The sequence below is a fragment of the Clupea harengus genome, chromosome 19 (genome assembly GCF_900700415.2).
Source record: "Clupea harengus chromosome 19, Ch_v2.0.2, whole genome shotgun sequence".
NCBI classification, from domain to species: Eukaryota; Metazoa; Chordata; class Actinopteri; order Clupeiformes; family Clupeidae; genus Clupea; species Clupea harengus.
Window position 1 is genome coordinate 24,050,161 of NC_045170.1, and position 18,042 is coordinate 24,068,202.

General features: G+C 41.5%; 2 protein-coding genes across 2 annotated transcripts in view; both read right to left on the bottom strand.

The window, feature by feature from the left end:
• Positions 1–1,619: 1,619 nt before the first annotated feature.
• tmlhe (trimethyllysine hydroxylase, epsilon) lies at positions 1,620–11,932 on the bottom strand. The gene is made up of 8 exons (XM_012815509.3): positions 11,659–11,932; positions 11,228–11,396; positions 7,025–7,201; positions 6,254–6,533; positions 4,437–4,556; positions 3,800–4,036; positions 3,360–3,498; positions 1,620–2,116 (listed from the first exon to the last, which is right to left on the bottom strand). Exons 2-8 carry the CDS (start codon positions 11,391–11,393, stop codon positions 1,985–1,987), a joined length of 1,251 nt encoding a protein of 416 aa, XP_012670963.2. The 5' UTR covers positions 11,394–11,396; positions 11,659–11,932; the 3' UTR covers positions 1,620–1,984.
• A 3,844-nt stretch (positions 11,933–15,776) lies between these two features.
• dlb (deltaB) overlaps positions 15,777–18,042 on the bottom strand; it is a 4,062-nt gene continuing 1,796 nt past the window's right edge. The window contains exons 5-7 of the mRNA XM_012815503.3: positions 17,727–18,042; positions 17,342–17,558; positions 15,777–16,483 (exon numbers count right to left, since the gene is read on the bottom strand). The exon at positions 17,727–18,042 is cut by the window's right edge and continues 46 nt beyond it. Of these exons, the coding sequence (XP_012670957.1) occupies positions 15,777–16,483; positions 17,342–17,558; positions 17,727–18,042 (1,240 nt within the window). The remainder of the gene's footprint in view (positions 16,484–17,341; positions 17,559–17,726) is intronic.

The following is an 18,042-nucleotide window of genomic DNA, read 5'->3' on the forward strand; positions in this document are numbered from 1 at the left end:
CAGAAGTTGAAAAGAATGTGCACACAAGGACTGTGGTTGACATACATACGAGGACTTTCAGGGGTGGTGTCAGGGGCAAGATTTCCATGGAAGATTCCATGACAGACAACAGTCCAACCCACCGATATAGGGCCACAGAAGAGTCTACATGGGAACCTCTTGCCACGCACTGGTGACAAAAGCAGACACTGTTCATTACGAAATGAATGCTTTGTTGTATGGGGAGATTGAATAGGGTGGGCTTCGGTCTGAGAGGCTCATCTAAAGGGGGTCTTTCATCCACACCGAGATATCCAGAAGGCAGAGAGATCGATGCCAAGACTGGAAGAAGACTCGCAAGATGGACAGGTTCAGGTGGGTGTTATTTGCATGAGAGAAAATTGAGAATGGATGGTTGGACCCAGAAGGAACTGTTATTTGAGAGACGTGCTGAAACTCAAGTTGAAAGGCAGCTCTGTTCCACACTTCCCCCAGCCATTGGCACACTGAAGGACTCCCCTGAGAAGTAACGGTCAAATCAGCAGAGCTCTCAAGATGGAGCAACATAAGAACAGATAGCCTGGTGGGATCTCCACAACAGATAAGGGGTCCTCGTCATTGGAGTGGCAATTCTTCAAATCTGATTAGATTAGACGAAACAGATTCAGAGAAATGCAGGTATTGTTTTTTTAGAGCAGTAGCATTTTGGACTGAAAAGGAAGAAGTGTGACCTGCCTGCACGTGAGATGACCGCAGTCATTTCCTTAATCTGACCACAAGAACACTCACATGAGGTAAGGCAACCAGCAGTCAGTCAGTAAGCAATTTACAGTTGCCGTACTATTCCAAGGGAACTGTGCAAAGAAAACTGCCACGATGGAAATGTCATTGAATAACATTTTTTAGCTCCCTGTAGTCCAAACTATTTGTCCTCCTTTTGAGGGTAATGAAGAAATAGTTTTTCATAAATAATGGTTGTTTTTTTTCATTCACTTCATGAAAATGAAAGAAGGCCCCTATTTTAAAACTGCTAGGTGCACACGTATTATTACTTTATATAAAAGTAAATTATACCCTTATTCCTTATTGTCTAATCCTTCAGCAGTGAACCCACAGCATCAGGACATGGGGGTGGTTCTATTGTGGGGAGGCATCACTGATTGTTCCGGTACATTCTGTTTCAAAAGCAGTGAGCCGATCAGTATTAGTCACAATAAAAGGGTGCCTATGCAACCAAGTGTTCATTTAGTTTCCAACATCTTTTCTTCAACTGACTGTGAGATTTAGGTCTGTTACCTTAAAGGCTTTTTAGATATGGTTTTAAACAATACAAATTGAGCTGTATCATTTTAACCATAAGCTCATCTTCAACACTAAAAAGCCCCAACAGACCTGCCTTTCAAATACCAAACACACTGTTGGCATTGATTTAAGTGAGCAAGTGAGTATTTTTGGCAAGGCTGTGCTGAGAAAGCTGTTCTAACATTTTGACTGGTTTTTGGACTTGGATAAGAACATCACAAAGTGAATCTCCTGGGTGGCTACTAGGAATGACAGGTGTGTTCATCCATCCTTCACATGGCCATACACCATTCAAATGAATATGAGCATGATACAAAAACCTGCATATTATGCTTTACTGTTGCTTTAAAATGTTTTTATTTACACACAATTTACTTGAACTTGAATCAGTGTGGGAAACAAAGCCGAAGTCAAGTTTAAAGGATACTTAATTACTTAATCAAATTCAGTGCAAATCAGAATGTAGAAAGTAGCACTTTCATGACAATGTAGTGATATTGTGAAAAAGAGTATGCATACTGACAAAAACTATTGCAATCAATGTAAACAATGTTAGGAAAAGTACCGATTCAATTATTGACTCAACTTTTTCAGTGACAGAACTGCAATGTGCCCAGTGCCATTTGATTTAATAGGGAACATTCTATGATCTCTACACCAATCTATGTGAGCTGCTTTGGTTTTGAGTGGAGAGCCGATGTGTTCAAGCGCGGAGCCCCAGTGAGCGTGCAGTGTTGAGGACATCGTCACGGGTCAGATAGCAGCCACACAACTCCCTCAGGCCTGTAAACGACTCTCGTCCATGCAGAACACGCCAGTTGTCAATAAAGATGACCTGATGGGGTAAGTTCATTTAGAATCAAATTGAATTTAGAATCAAAACAACTCAATTAAATACATTTACATAGTTCTATTCTAGGAGGGAGTGAACTGTATCAGCATAATCAATATCATTATCATGGCTGAGCCAGGAAACTTGGGAGATATTTGGGCAGTCCACAAGCGTGCCGAGACAGTAACAGTTACAGTTACTTAAATTTAGCCTATGAGAGCATGAGGCTAATGAGTCTAGCAGTTAACTTAAATCAGTTATATTAGGGTGGCAGAAAAGAAGACAGTTACCTACTTAACTTAAGAGTGGAAATGACAATCGTATTAGCATTTTCTGGAGTTTTTACAGAACAATTGCAATGTTTTGTGCCTGAACCATGAATTACTGCACTGGTGAATGATTTAGCTGAGACTTAATTTTGTCTTCAGATAATCACCCCAGCAAAGTTGATTGTAGGGCCAAAATACACGACGTTGGTGAGATTGATAGGTTGATAGAGACGAATGGATTTCCATAGGGAGACAGGGAAAGGGGTGGAAGCTCAGATGACTGGATGAACAGCTGGATAGATGGATGCTTTGTGACATCACTCAGATCATATTTCCCTTTTTGGTGTGACACATTGTTGCATTCACACACCGGTGTGTTACTTTGGGTTTGGGCCTTAGCACTACGTTGAAATCAATATGTCCATAGGAACACGATCCAGATACTGCATCCACATCTGTCTCCTTTAACATCTGTGCATTAACTACATTCTATTTTCCAAAACCTACCAGTAAATGATAGCTTTGTCTGTGTGTACTGTGTTTTGCTATTTAATGTTCCAGTTGACCTCAATCCTATACATATGTGTTTCTATGTTAAATACGAGTGTCTAGCGTTGGCTATGCCTACCAGATGGATTGGGGTAGAAGAAGAAAGTATGGACAACACATATAATTTCAAACTGAAAGCCTACAATACTTAAATGCTGACATGGTTGTTGTTATGACTGAAGAAGTACTTCTGTTTCAAATAAACTTGCATCTTCTCTTTGGATGTATTTAGACTGAAACATGTATGAGGTCATTTTAGATTTGGATCATTATCTGACAACCATCTGTTGAGCTCGGCTGCTTGCAAGCAGAGAACAACAAGAAGATTTTTTGAAATAAATACGCCCAGTGTTGAGAAAACCACCACATCAAGAGCTGTCTGTATCCATATTGCGAGGTTGATAAAAACAGTGAAAATGCAAGTGTACCTTCCCCGGCGTCAACTTCACCCACAGCTCGTTCTCGGGATCTCTCAGCGCGGAGGTCAGCTCACGATGAGCCCTGTACCAACGCTGAACCACATCCTGTGAGACCGTGTTGATCACTGCACGGTCATAATTATTATACCTGCAGGAGGACATTATAAAAGGGGATTCAAATTCCATTGACAATCTGTTGCTTTTTAGCTGGTTTTAGCCAAACTGTTAAGAAACATCTAAAAGTGAACAACCCCATTGTTACAACACGGTCTCAGGCAGATTACTATGGTTACAATGTATTTACTTTACATCCACAAACAAATAACAGACATTACCGAAATTATGTTGAAAAGTCACATGAGTACTATTGGATGGGGTGTGAAGGAGAGAAGCTTCCAACATGGCCGATGTGATGGCCAACTGTATGAGTACTGTGTCTGTGAGCGTACCGAATCATGTAGACTTCATTGTTCCAGGGGTACACGTTTAGCACGGGCCCAATACCGATCATGTGGTTGCTGTGATCACTGAGATTCTCGATGTACTCGTGCTTTATTGGCACTTGTGAGAGGATCTCAAAGAGCTCGGGTGACTTCTGAAGAATTTGGCCTGCCGCATGAAAGCCGTCCACGAGCAGCGTCCTGCCACCCGTGCCCTCGTGTCGAAGACAGTGGAACACTTGGATCCTGTGACAAAAAACACACTCAAAGGGTGATCATCAACAAAGAAACTGGCTACAAGATAATGTATTCATGTTGCAGGGTCGCAACTAAAAGTGTGTACACATTTGTGATCCAGTCAAATCACAACTATTAATTGGTGGCTGAGGTTGGGGAAACCTTCATACCTGAGCACTTCAAGTACCTCCTACAACAGCAACAATGATTTCTAATCTAAAATGTTAAATAAAGATGTTAAATTTAGATAAAATCTTCCTAATGTCATGTATTTCATAGGAATCTACTCAATGGCTTCTGCTTAACCTTGCTTGCTTGCTTGTAAGTAAGAGTGGGTAAGTGTCTGCAAAATGTCTGCAAAATACTCATGAGAGCAGAAGAAGCTGGAGGACCAGACATGGGAACTCACCCACAAGGCTCCTGGAAATATGCAGTGTCGGTGTGGCGGTCTAATGCCAGTTTGGTATAGGCTGTGTCTCCTCGGGAATAGTCAGAGGTAAAACTCCACATTTTACCGTACATGGTCTCCCTGAGTATAGTGTTTCACAAAATCAGGCACAATATCTGGTTATCCGGTATGATGACAGTGACAACAGTAATTATCTATCAAAATCAAAAACTGTAAACTAGCCATTTCTCTCCAGCACAAACATACATATTCCTGACTTCAATCATTTTTGAGGTAATCTGGAAGGGTAACATATGGAAAACATTGAAAGATATCAACAATTATCCTGCTATACCACAATTGACCACAAGGGGGCAAGTCTTTTCCACCACTTATTCTCCTAAGAAAATGCTAAAGAATCAGCTGGACGCAATAGCATGCAAACCAACACTCAGCCACGAGGAACATTTTACCCAAATGGCCTTCCTGGGACAGGTGACAACATGGGCAGAAATGATTTACTAACAATTAACAATGCAACATTAGTTTTTGCCATGTTTGGATAAAATAATCTAACCAAAATAATTGATTTATTATCAAAAGTGGTTATTACTCTCAGTAATAGTGGTAATAGCCTCTCTCACACATATATTAATCTTAGAGGACTCGCCAGCAACGTCCACTTTGTCATATCAGTGTGGTTACATCAAACTTCAGTGAGACCTAAAGAGGGGTGTATCTTGGTGTATGATTGGTGCAGAATCAGACTGTGTGAGACTTGAGGCTTGATTTCTGAGAGTATCAAATGCGTAACAGTAGGGAAATAGGGAGTGTTTTGGCATTAAAGACAAATAGTCATGCAGGCAATCCCTTGATAAGGTCACAGAACATATATGACAAAAAACCCATTATATTCTGATGTGTAGTTTTCATTTTAGCATCCAGTTTGCCTCCATCTCCCTCTCCATTTGGTTCCCCTTACCGTATTTCATTGAGTCTATATGTATTTTATTGAGTCTATATGTATTTTAATGAGTCTATACTGTATGTATTTCTATTGAGTCTATATATTGAGTTGTATGTTGTGGGCTCAGCACACTTGTATAAAGGTCATATACTGTACATAGTGTGTCTCTAATGGTAAGTAGTGCTCGAGCATCAAGTTTTCTCTCATATTTCAGTATCTGAATTAGCGTGTTCTCTTCCCAATATTTACTCTTTTTGCCACATGTGTGCAGTCATGACAGATGGAGGGCTATCATTGGACAACAGATGGTGAGTGGGAAGGGGAAATGACTGGCATATTCAGTGGATTTTTAGAAGTGAAAAACTTGGGCCAACTAAGACAACTATAAGTGAATATTTCCTTGAAAAGCTTTAGATGTGTTTGCCACAGTTTTCCTTATTCAGATGGTGATGTATCAGACAGAAGTGTGTGTTTGTGGTGTATCAGATATACAGCATGTGTGTGGTGTATGTTCAGACAGAAGTGTGTTTGTGGTGTATCAGATATACAGTATGTGTGTGGTGTATGTTCAGACAAAGTGTGTTTCTTGTGTACTGCTTCGGGCCAAAAAAGAAAAACATGTTGATTGTTTTTGAACACACCTATACCATCATCTATATATCCTTCCCCCTCAACAGAGTAGGGAGAATGGAGGCATTGTGTAAGCTGAGGCACCACCTAGTGGCCTGGAGGCAGGACAGTAAAACTCCTCTGATTCAGATTGGCAAAGGAAACTCTAAGTAAATGCTAACACCAAATGAAAACAAAATGGAAGGATAATATGTGCCAAAACAGTTGAAATAAAGGAGAAATGCCCTGAGATATTGCTCACCTAATGAGGCTGACTCTCTGCGTCAACCTTTCTGTGGCCTCCACGGTCGCAGGCACATCCTCCACAAAGGCAATGCCGTACAGCAAGAAATTGCTGAGAAAGAGTTTCAGCTCTTGGTCACAGCTCAGGAACTTGTCCCATTTGGCAGAGCGCACATCAGCACGTGTGTAGCTGCTGGCCTTCCATGGGCTCCTTGGGTGCATGGCACTGTGTTTCTGACCCTCATAGCTGTTCTGCACTAGCCAATCCAGCTTATATTGTGTAGTGTGACCGTCTGGCCCTGAAAGGGTCATTCAAATGAAGATCCAGTGACTCAAAACGACCTTTGACATTTTACTGCCACACAGGATAGATGATCAACATTTCTATAATATAAAAATGACAGGCAACATGATCCTCAGCCTCAGGCCTATGAGATATTATATTGCCTGATGACACTTTGAAAGGCTGAATGGTTAGTGTGTAACCACATCACCTTCTCTGTGGCTGATGGTGTCTTAGGTTTATGCAACGTCACCATTCCTTCATGTATTTTATGAGACTCAAAGTCTTTCCTGCCTTATCTTTTGCTTTAGATATTCAACATATTGGCACAGGGTCAGAAAAAGGTCAAAGTAGTGGAGCTGCAGATTTCGAACAATAAAAATAGGTCCGTGACAAAAGTGATTTGCACTTCCAAAGAATTGTCAGTGTAAAATATCAGTCTTACTTTCAGTAATGCCAGTTAGAAGCCCCTCTGAGGCTGTTTCCCAGACACAACGTTAAACTCACATGTGAAGAAAAGGCTCTCATCGTCAACCCTGGTCTTTTCTGGGCGTATGCTGAGGTCAATGCTGGCAGTGTCCAGGCTCCGTTGATTGGTCTTGCTGTTATAACAGGAAGAAGAGCGGCAGTGGTCCCTCAGCCACACGTAGTCAAACTGCATGACCAGTCCGCCATATTTAAGCTCTGCCAAATAGAGTTGAACAAAAGTTAAATAGTTCAATACTGACACAATTAATTAAACACATTGACAGGGTAGGGTACATAGAACCAGTATCATATTAGTACTGACTTCTTGATCAATGAATGAAGACACACTGGTCTTAACTTAACTGTGAGAGGGAGTTGGCATTAGAATTGGGAGCAGTTGACCAGACCCTGGCAAAATATCCCAGCAGTGGGCTAGCTTAAAGCCAGGCCATGCCAGGTCAAAGCACTGCTTGTTTCTTGGAGCGTGAAGATAATATGTATAGCTTACTACGCCCTCCACTAATAATGGGACAATTTGTGAGTCTGAAATAATCCTTACCCATTAGGAATCTTTCAGAGACCCTACATATGTTCGTCATCATGGAAATGTATCCAAACTGCATTAATTGCAATTTACACACATGGACACCTGATTCATTTAATGAAATTCCTCATGTTCATCAAAGTCAGAAGATATAATGTACAAGTTTACATCCAGTTTTATTGATAACATTGAAATTCCAACTGTCACCAGCATAACCTGCCTAACAAACTGAACCTGGACTACTGACAGACTGACACCAGCTGTAGAGCGTGCTATTTTGAGGATCTGGCGGGGGGCACTGAAATGATAATATTTTCCATTGACAATATATGCTAACATGGCTGATCTGGGATGTGCTCAGCACAAACAAATAACCTTTCATGCACAAGTTTTAGAAATGGTGTTCCAGGGATATATGAAAGCCTAGCCAGATTAGACAGCCCTGCCTGGCCCACTTCCACCACTGTCTATATGTACATCTGATAGGTGAATAGGTGAATATTTAAATAGCTGAAGGCAAAACAGAAATATATGATGATTTATTTATAGACATCAATAAATCAATACATATTATGAATTTTTTTTTATATATCAATATACTTTCGTTGACCTAGCTGAAATAGCAGCACTGCTCAAAATCTCTGTGCCACAATGCCCTACCCCTGTGCAAATAATCCCAGCGTTACGACGCTCCTAGCAGCGCTATATCCGCAGTACTGCACTGTATTGTCTCTTATATACTATTGGTAAGTCAGTTCATACATTATTTATTTTTAACGTCGATGTCTGATTGTCTCCCAATATTTTCACTTGATTACAAATGATTAATAAAAGTATATTCATTACTTTAGACACACTTACAAATCTGAAATCCCAGAATATGACTTAATCTGGCAAATCCACACATCATCCCACACTCTCCCTGGTAACCTAAGAATAGAATACCTGTGTACAGTCTATACAAATAGCTCAAACCACACAATTAGGCTACATTTTCAGTGGTTCAAACATACAGAAGTTTATATTTTCTTGTGGTCTTAACACCTGGCAAGCGAAACTCAACTGTAATGATAATAACCCTAATTATCATGAGATATCAAGTAGATTTTCACACTTCACCTCATGTTGTTTTGTTTCAGCATTGCTGGCAAATTGTTCAGCTTTAACGAGCAGAAACACAGCAAGGGCGGTGGAATGCTCCTTATCTGTCTGTCAGTGGAGTCATGGGCCATGATTTACACTTGAGAGGCCATAGGAGTCTGGGATTCCCGCTTTGGAACACACTTTCATAATTCTGTGTATAGAGAGGTGACTATTTTGACTTCTTTGCTGAAAGTATTCCAGCCTCATCTTGGTTACAGAGCTGTGGAATGTCTGTTTTTTTGGTGGTGCTGGCTTTGTGTCTTTGTGTCTGAAGATGATGTTAGATTCCATTGGTGAGATACCTATCCACACATATTTGACAAGAGAGGAAACTGGCTACTGAAGGCCACTCTAAATCCAAATACTTAATAATACCACAAAGCACATTATGAGTCAATAACCTACCTTGGGTCAAGATTCATATAGCTTATGCTTGGTTATGAGACCCCCTCCAACTATTGGTACTGCAGTGAGAAATGCAGCCTTGTATAGGGCCTCACCCTGAGGTTGAGTTTCAGAATGACACATGATCGTTAAGCTAAGCTCATCAGGATAATCCAGCAGTGTTCTTCAGCCATTGCGTATGCCCCATTTATGAGGGTGATACAAAATGCCAAATTCTCTAAAACTGAAATCCATTCGAAGCGATGCAGTAGACCACAAAAGCTAGCATGCCAACTCCTCTAAGCATCTTAAACCTCCCCGTATGCCCGGTGCATACAGGCTCTAAGCAACGCCAAATCCTGCAGGGTTCTTTCAGTTCTTTCTCACGCTCCATTGATGTAGGCTCTAAGCATCTTCTAATTCTCCAGGCATCTTCAATTATTTCAACTAACCAATGCCAAACTCCAATGCATCGTGAGAGGAAAGGTGTACATGCTTTTTCAGGTACTATGGATTACGGCACATGTCCCCAACTAGAGTGTGAACACCTTAGACGTGACCACCAGCTAGAGCTTTCAGCAGCCTGTGACACCTTAGACAAGACCACCAGCTAGAGCTTTCAGCAGCCTGTGACACCTTAGACATGACCACCAGCTAGCCCTTTCAGAAGCCTGTGACACCTTAGACATGACCACCAGCTAGCCCTTTCAGAAGCCTGTGACACTTTAGACAAGACCACCAGCTAGCCCTTCCAGAAGCCCGTGACAGCCTGTTTTCAAAAGGCTTCATCAGTTGCATCTTCAAAAGGAATGCTGTGCAGTGTGCAGATGTAGAAAAAGGTAAAACATAAATAAAGTGCCAGTGTCAGAAAGGATGTTCATTTCATTAAGTCATGAACATTATTTTGCCTTCAGCCAGTAAAATACCACTCTGACAGCTGTTCTAGACGAGACTTTTCATATTAGTGGCGAGGGAAACTCAGGAGAGCAGTGGTGCCTCCTCCTTTGACACAGGACCAGATGATTCATGAATGCTTATGAATGCAAATGTAGCATGAAGTCCACATAAAGCTCATAAATGCTCTCAAAGCATGTCCATCATTTCAAGATCATAGCCAAATCTTCCACAAGATTCCTCAAGATATTACCATTGCAATGGTTTGTTCAGACTAATTATCATTCATTTCTACAATCCTGCACATACTGGATGTCAAGCTTCCATTTTTCTGTTGTTAATGAAAATGGATATAAAATTAATTAAATTGTATTATATAATTACTATTATTCTACTATATATATATGAAGGATGTCCCATGCAATTAATACCATAATTATGCCTATGTTACATTTCTGCTGATTGTGCATACAGACTTTTAGGGTAAATGTGACCCGGTAGTACTTCTGAAAATAGTGGTGTCACCAACATGCTAATCCTTATCCAAACCCTATATTTGAGTATTATGTCCAGTCACCATTACCAGAGAGGCCAAGTACAATTTTGAAGTGCTAAGGTCTAAACATATCTTTAAAAAAACAAGTGAGTCGTCAAAACATTGTGCGCAAGTGTGTGGATAGGAGAATATGTGGTTTGGATGCACAGAACACAATGTATTGATAGTAAGCTTTTTTAGCTTTTTTGTAATTGAATTTGAGGGAAAGGGCTGACTAGTTTATAGCACACTGAGTGAGACAGAGCAGGTCATCTAGTTTATTGGACACCAAAGGTTAATTCAGGTCATATTGACCCAAAGACAACAGGCGTTACTTTTGTATAGCAGTTACACTGAAAGTGAATTTTTTTTTTTCAATAAATATGTTTGGGGGTAATTTTAAGAAGCTAGATAGACAGCCAAGGAGTGATTGCTGATTTCTATCAATTGCAATGTTTATATATAGTTTAGGGTCACTTTGACCCAACGACAATAGGGTTAAAAGTTTGAGGCATGCACATTCTACAGACAATCTTCTGAGTTTAACGTTACCTCGACTCTTTTCACACAAATGTAGCCTATCAGTAAGTCCCACTTTAACATCTCTGGGTTAGACAAGGGAATCTACACGCTATGTCCTGCAGCTTCTGCTTATCCTAATAGTTTCGCTTCCTCGATCTGTCTGACTCGCCTCATCAAATTCAGTTTGTTTGGATGTTGTAACAGCCTATCTATAACTCACCGAAACAGTCCTCCTTGGCCTTCCAGGTGCAAGGGCTTGGATTAGGAGGTGTGTGCTGCCAGCGTTTACTGGCCAGAGGTGCGCATGAACGTTGCAACCGAGTCGGTGTTGTAACCTGAGCCTTGAACACAGAAAACCATGGCAGGCGAATTCGTGACAGCAACATATTCTGCAAAACATAAAATCGGATTTCTTGTTAAAATGAATGAGCTTTCTAACCGGTTCACCAAACTATAGTTATGCCTCCGTGCTACAGTAAACTATCTTGCATGTCATGTGCCATTTCGCTGAGCAACAATGCTGTTTGGTATCAAACGAGAAGAAGGCTAAATCACGGCGATTGGGCACTATCGACCTGTTAACCATTAGACTTTTCGTTTACTCTGACAAATTCAGGCTACAAGATTGGCGCTTATACTCAATTTACTTACTATAGGTTATCGCCTGGCGACTCAGCAAGATTGTGTGTGTTCTAAAGAGAGAAGTAGATTTCCCTGCGGTCTTTACTGCCATAAAAGATGTGCAAATGAATGATTGAACAAGTCTCTTAATGTCTGTGAAAGAGTTTACGGTAGGCGGTCAACATACGACTGGACTGGTTCGAGGGGAGTCAAGCCTGCGCAGACTCGAGCAACCCTGATTCAACCATCGACTGTATACAGTCACTAGATTCAACAGCAATGCCTGCTGCCGAGACATACTTCAGAGACGTTATAAGCCGGGAGACTGGAGACCGAGGGGGTAACTGAGTATTCCAAATGCGTAGCAGTCTGAACCGACCAATTAGCATTAACCCTCCAGCAGGTGCTGATGTTGCTTTTTGTGACACACACCTGCGCATAGTCTCCACACGGTGCTTCCGACGCAAATTTCGTCATCCGCACAGTCCATATGGACTGTCCTTGCTGCAGTAGCCTAAAATGTTATAGGGCAAGTCAGCAAAATTCACCCAGGCTTCCCTGCTACCAACACCAAGGAACCCTTTTAAAAATGCTAATATCACACATACACAAATTAACTTCACTTTTGTCAAGAGACTTTTGTTTTTTCTCTTTCTGTTTTTTTTCACCGATGTTTGGTTAACGATATACAGTTGGTGGGGACCACTGCCCAATCCACATTAAACTTGGCATGACTGTAGCCCCACATGGCTGATACGGAATCAAGTTTGTGTCCCTAGGTGGGCGTGTCCATTTGTACTAGAGTCCCTTGAAGTGAGGTAGGCTCAAAGCACTTTTTAGGGAATAGCTCGACAGCCGTTTCACCAAAAATTGAAAAACAATTATGGGAAGTTGGCCTCTAGCTCATTAGGACTCATTTGTGGAGTAGCACCACCTAGTGAATAATATTAAATGCAAAAATCTATCGCTTCACTAGCCAATATCATATGATATAAAGGTTCAAAGTTCACAAAATTTCACAAGTTGCATAGCTACCACATTTTTTGGGACGCACAATTCATTTTGTCAATTTTATCTATAGAGAGCACTGCAACTGACAAATTTCACGGACAATTTGGTAACAGGATTAATGGATCTACAGTGTTAAATCATTTAAAAAACATTCTATTAGAATTGCATTACCCTTTTTTTTGTATCAACTAAAGTTAAATTCATTCAGTTATTAATTTAGGTTCTCCATTCTATTCAAATTTGGGCTACTCAGGGAACAAACAGTCCTTGCCATTATCTACTGCATGGTTTATGATGCCAAAGGCTACAGAGCGCACAGGAAAACTACTCCCCTGTGCTTTTGTGATTGTCTCTGTCCCCATGCAGATGGTGGCAGATGGTGCATGGCTCCTCCTTCATGGGATGGATTTCTCTTCTTGGGTTTTGGCTTTGGCCCTTTTCCCCTTGCCCTTTGGTGAAATGTTCATCACTAGGGAAGTTCATGGACGGCAGTTTTGATCTCTTACGGATAGTGGTTGTCTGCCTGCAAAAGACACTGCAGAGGGTGATGGGGGGTTGGTGGGGCATTAGGAGGTCTCTTGATGCTCTCTGGCATTCGAGGGAGTTGCTGCCGTGCTCCAGACCTTTGAAAAGACTGCTAAAAACATGTTTCTGCCTAGCCTCCCCCCTGTAAAGGCAGGTGGTGGTCTTTCCCTTCTCATCAGCAGTGACCTCAGAACATGGTCCTCCAACCTCTTCAACCACCCATCTCTCAGTTCCAAATGTGGTCCAGTTGTTAAAACATGATTAACACATACTGTTCGTTTGAGTCTATCCTACTTCAGATGTAACTTTAGCGTCTCGTCTGCCATTCCTCAAAATAAAGCTTGACTTATTGCACTTCCATTTTGTTAAGTGCAACATTTAATGGGCATTCTTTTGTAGTGTCAGGTTCACCTCACTTCAACTATGTCCCAACCATACTAAAAGTAAAAGGTCAAAATATAGCCTAACATAGCCTAAACCAAATATCTTAAATTGACAATACACCATCAATTAATATATCATGAAGTTGGCTACACTTCCTTTGAACAACAGATACAGATAACGTAGCCTGTAAGGTATAGGCCTAGGCAGGTTGAACATATTTGTATGCTTTTGTTGCATTCACATTTGTGTGACTTGTTTTTGTGTCATTTGTTGACTACGACTATGTCTGAGTGGTTCAGACAATTGGGCAATGATGGCTTTTTTTAGTAAAGAGAGGCAGTGGTCCCCTTTTTGTAGAGCCAAAGGATGTGATATCAGTGTATAGTGCATATGACAACCGACTCAACACAAATATCTCCTTGTTTAAAATGGATAAAATCTATACAACACTAATTTTCATATATATACAGTATATATATATATATATATATATAATATATATATTCATATATATACAGTCATATATCTAGACCTCGCTCTACCAATCAAAGGATGGTGCTTTGTTTTTCAGACATCCCCAAAAACCTTTCCCAACCTCAAAACTTCTAAGAAAGGATACCCCCTTTCTTAGTAAAAGAGCTTAAAGAATATATTTAGTTCTGTTCTTATAGTAACTAGCTGACTGAAGGTAATGAATGATGGTATATGGTAGGTTTTGTCAGTTTGTCAGTGTTAATGTCCCCAGATGTATACTGTAATATGTAGAACTACCTTTCTATGCACTATGTTGTATGCCCTGCCTCATGTCTGAGGTCATACTGTGTTTTGTCCCGTGCTAATACCTCAGGATTTTGGCTACTTGATGGAAGGGTTGTAACCATATAACATGTTATCTTAATTAACCTCGTGAGACTGGCTTCTCAGTACAGCCAAAGTGCACTCACAACACAGTAAATAAGAGTTTCACGTGGCAAGGTTTGGTTGGTCCCAAATCTGCCGAGGTGAATAGTCGATAACAAAGAGCCAGACAACATTAACTTAATGGGAGACGGGCCCATCAGCTGTAGCAGCCTTATGACATTTACTGTACTTTAACAGCTGCCTCCGATAGGAGACAATGGAGTCTGCCTGGAGTACACTTTAAATAATTCAACAAATAAACACATATAAATAAATAAATAACGATGCATGAGTTCAAAGTATCATGTGACACACCAAGGAGGGGAAGGTAGAGGGGTGGCCACCATTCACAATCCACAAGTCGCAGACTAGTCTCGGGTGATGGCAGAGCAAAAAGGAAAAATAGGGAGGCAGACTTCAATTAACTTTAAAAATATGGCCAATTAAAATCTTCAACATATAGCCCATCGATGTCCTAGATGAACACAGGCGTAACAATAGGGCTGCTATGAATGAGTGGACCTTCACATCTATAACAAGCAATAAAAAGGCCACACCATCATCTGCAGTGTTTTTTCTTTTTTTTTAAAGTGGATGATCTAGTGAGGACAGACTTTATAAATGCACACCCACTACAATGATTCGCTGAAGAACAACATATGATGGTCACGTCAATAGACATACATGTACAAATAATAAAACATAAGAATAAATTAATATAAATTCTGTGCACAAAACAACTGTACCAAATCAAATCTTTGGGCAAAACATAAACGATGACTTAAGTAAGTAATTCGAACGTAAATGAGATGAATAAATCATATAGAATAAATCTAACTTAATAAATAAAGAATCCCCAGGGCTCTCTTAAAACGTACAAAAATTACTTTTAGTTTCAGTATGACGAAAATATTTGTGTTTACATGTTTGTTAATTTACTATTACAAAAGGGTAGGTCACAGAAGATCACCACCTTCACAACCTTTATACATGAAATGGTTAAGCAATTAAACATCCAAAACAATGTCACTTTCATACAGTAATTGGCTGGTGATCACTGTAGATGTTGAGGACAGTCCAAGTCCTACTTGATTGTGATCAGAATAGTGCTATGGAAACAAAGTCCAGATAAGTGTCAAGCTATACCTGGTTGGAGAAGTTCAATAAAAGCTGTAATCTAATGTTTGTCAACTTGGTCCTCCTGTCTGCCATGCTAGTCATGCTGCAGTCCTGGACGGTGAGCTAGCATGTGTGGAAAGCATGCCTGGCTTGGCCTCCATGGGTTTGTGTCTGTATGGATGCATCATTGACTAATAATTCAAGAACTCTCATCTTAGTCCCATTCCAACGGGTGCACCGCTCCAGATGAACTCAGGGCCAGCTCTGTCTGCCATACCGGGGCACAGGGAGAGGCTGATCCGGCCATCGTTGTTGCTGATCTTCCCATGGCTGCTCCCACCACTAATCGGCCCAAGAAAGTTTCCCCTCTCATCTGGATAGCTGGAGACAAAGCCGTTGGCGGTTTCTCTCTCCAGATCGTTGAAGACCGAGTCACAAAGCTGCTGCCTCTTGATCTGCCTGACCCTCTTTCGACGATGCAAAATCACTGCACAGACAGCCAGGCCAAAGGCCATGATGCCCAAGATGACAGAAGTAGCCAGGGCCGCTGGGGAGAGTCCAGAGGCTGGGGGACTTCTCCAGTAGGCCCTCTCAAAGCTTGGGCGCACTGGGAACTCACAGCTAGGGCCCATGAAACCTGGGGGACACTGGCAGACAGGGCCACTGAAGTGTGTATAACACGTGCCGCCATTCTGACACTGGTGCACCAAGCAGGCATCTGCACGAATGCTGCAATTCTTGCCGGAGAAACCCAATGTGCATCTACATATATAATCGTTGACACCATCAATACATGTGCCGGCATTGTAGCAGGGGACTTGGGCACAGTCGTCCACGTTGATGCTACAGTCGGGTCCAGCGAAGCCTGGACGACAACGACAGAGGACACTCTGACCCAAATCCACACAGTCGCCCCCTGGAGGAAAACAGAACCATAATAATTACACATTTGGGAAATGAGTCAACCATCGCCATGCAAACGCTCATTACTAAACTGTGATACAATAACTACTAAGAACATTGAAAAAGGTAAATTCAATGTTTTAATTTAGTGTAGTGTTTCAAGGTGTTCAGAGTGAATCACTGCAGATAGAAATGAACGGGTCATTTATTGATAAACCCCATCACTGATACTAGCTAACGTTGTAATTTTCATGATGTATTAACTCCTGTCGCTTAATACCAAATGACTAGACTTAACACCAATTCCTTCCGCTGAAGACAGCAATATTGCTGGCTCTTATTCTCTGAAACAACCAAACATATTGGTATTGGGTTGGCAAAATACATGACTATTCATTAGCTTATGCTGATGGAGTAATTCAGATGTTCAAAAAGTATTCCTGTTTTAAGTGTCTGTTTTAAGTGTTTCTGTGGAGCACTGTTCTGCCAGTACTGGTCCACTGAGTGAACATTCCCAAATGATGTGAGAACAACAGAGAAGCACTCTAATATGACCCAAACACACTTTCTTTGTGTCTGCCCCCCTTTATGGCCCCTGTGTGCAAGTGTGTGTGTGTGTGTGTGTGTGTGTGTGAGAGAGAGAGAGAGAAAGAGAGAGATTGTGTGTGTGTGTGTGTGTGTGTGTGTGTGTGAGAGAGAGAAAGAGAGAGAGATTGTGTGTGTGGGAAATCCTATATGTGTGTGTTGCAGAGCCTCATTTTGAACACTTCCATCTGGTTAGCCGAACTAACATTCTGTATAAGCAGTTGCTGCGCAAATTCACAAATGCAAAATCTAGTCCTAAAGATGACATTTGAGTTAGCAAACCTACCGTTGGCACAGGGCTTGTGGCCGCAACGATCAAGTCTCTTCTCGCAGTTGGAGCCGGTGAACCCTGAGAGGCATTGGCACGAATAACCTCCTGTCGGCTTTTCCATACAGGTGCCACCATTGAAGCAAGGGTCGTCGGCGCAAGTCATAGCAATGATCTCACAGTTTTTACCATAAAACCCCTGAGGGCAGGTGCACGAGTAGTCATTCTCTAGGTCCTACATGGGGAGAGAAAAACATCTATTATAACAACTGTTTCATGGACGTTATTTGCAGAAATAGGAATAAACAAAGAGGGCATAGCTATGAAATGATATAACATCATATCCAATTTTGCTTAAAGTAATCCTAGTTTTAAACATTAAAGATTAAAGATGTTGACGCACGTTACAGCTGCCTCCGTTCTTGCATGGGTTGCAGTCACACTCGTTGATCTCCAGTTCACAGTTGGTGCCCCCGAATCCTGGCCGGCAGGTGCACGTGTAACTGCCCTGGCCGGTGTTGGTGCAGGTGGCCCCGTTGGCGCATGGCTTGTGGTTGGTGCAGTAGTTCAGGTCCTGATTGCAGAACAGACCTCCCCAGCCTTCCTTGCAGATGCACTGCCACGGCTGACTGCATGTTCCATGGAGGCAGCCTGGGTAGCGCACACACTCATTGCAGTGAGGCCCCTGCCACCCCAAGCGGCACTTGCAGTCCCCAGGG

What these genes read in the sequence shown, in the direction of transcription:
- tmlhe (XM_012815509.3), bottom strand. Translation starts at nt 11,393, where the DNA reads ATGTTGCTGTCACGAATTCGCCTGCCATGGTTTTCTGTGTTCAAGGCT. An exon ending in TGAGAGCCTTTTCTTCACAT is followed by an intron (nt 6,534 to 7,024) that starts GTGAGTTTAACG and finishes TGACCCTTTCAG; the next exon opens with GGCCAGACGGTCACACTACA. An exon ending in AATGAAGTCTACATGATTCG is followed by an intron (nt 3,499 to 3,799) that starts GTACGCTCACAG and finishes GTCCTCCTGCAG; the next exon opens with GTATAATAATTATGACCGTG.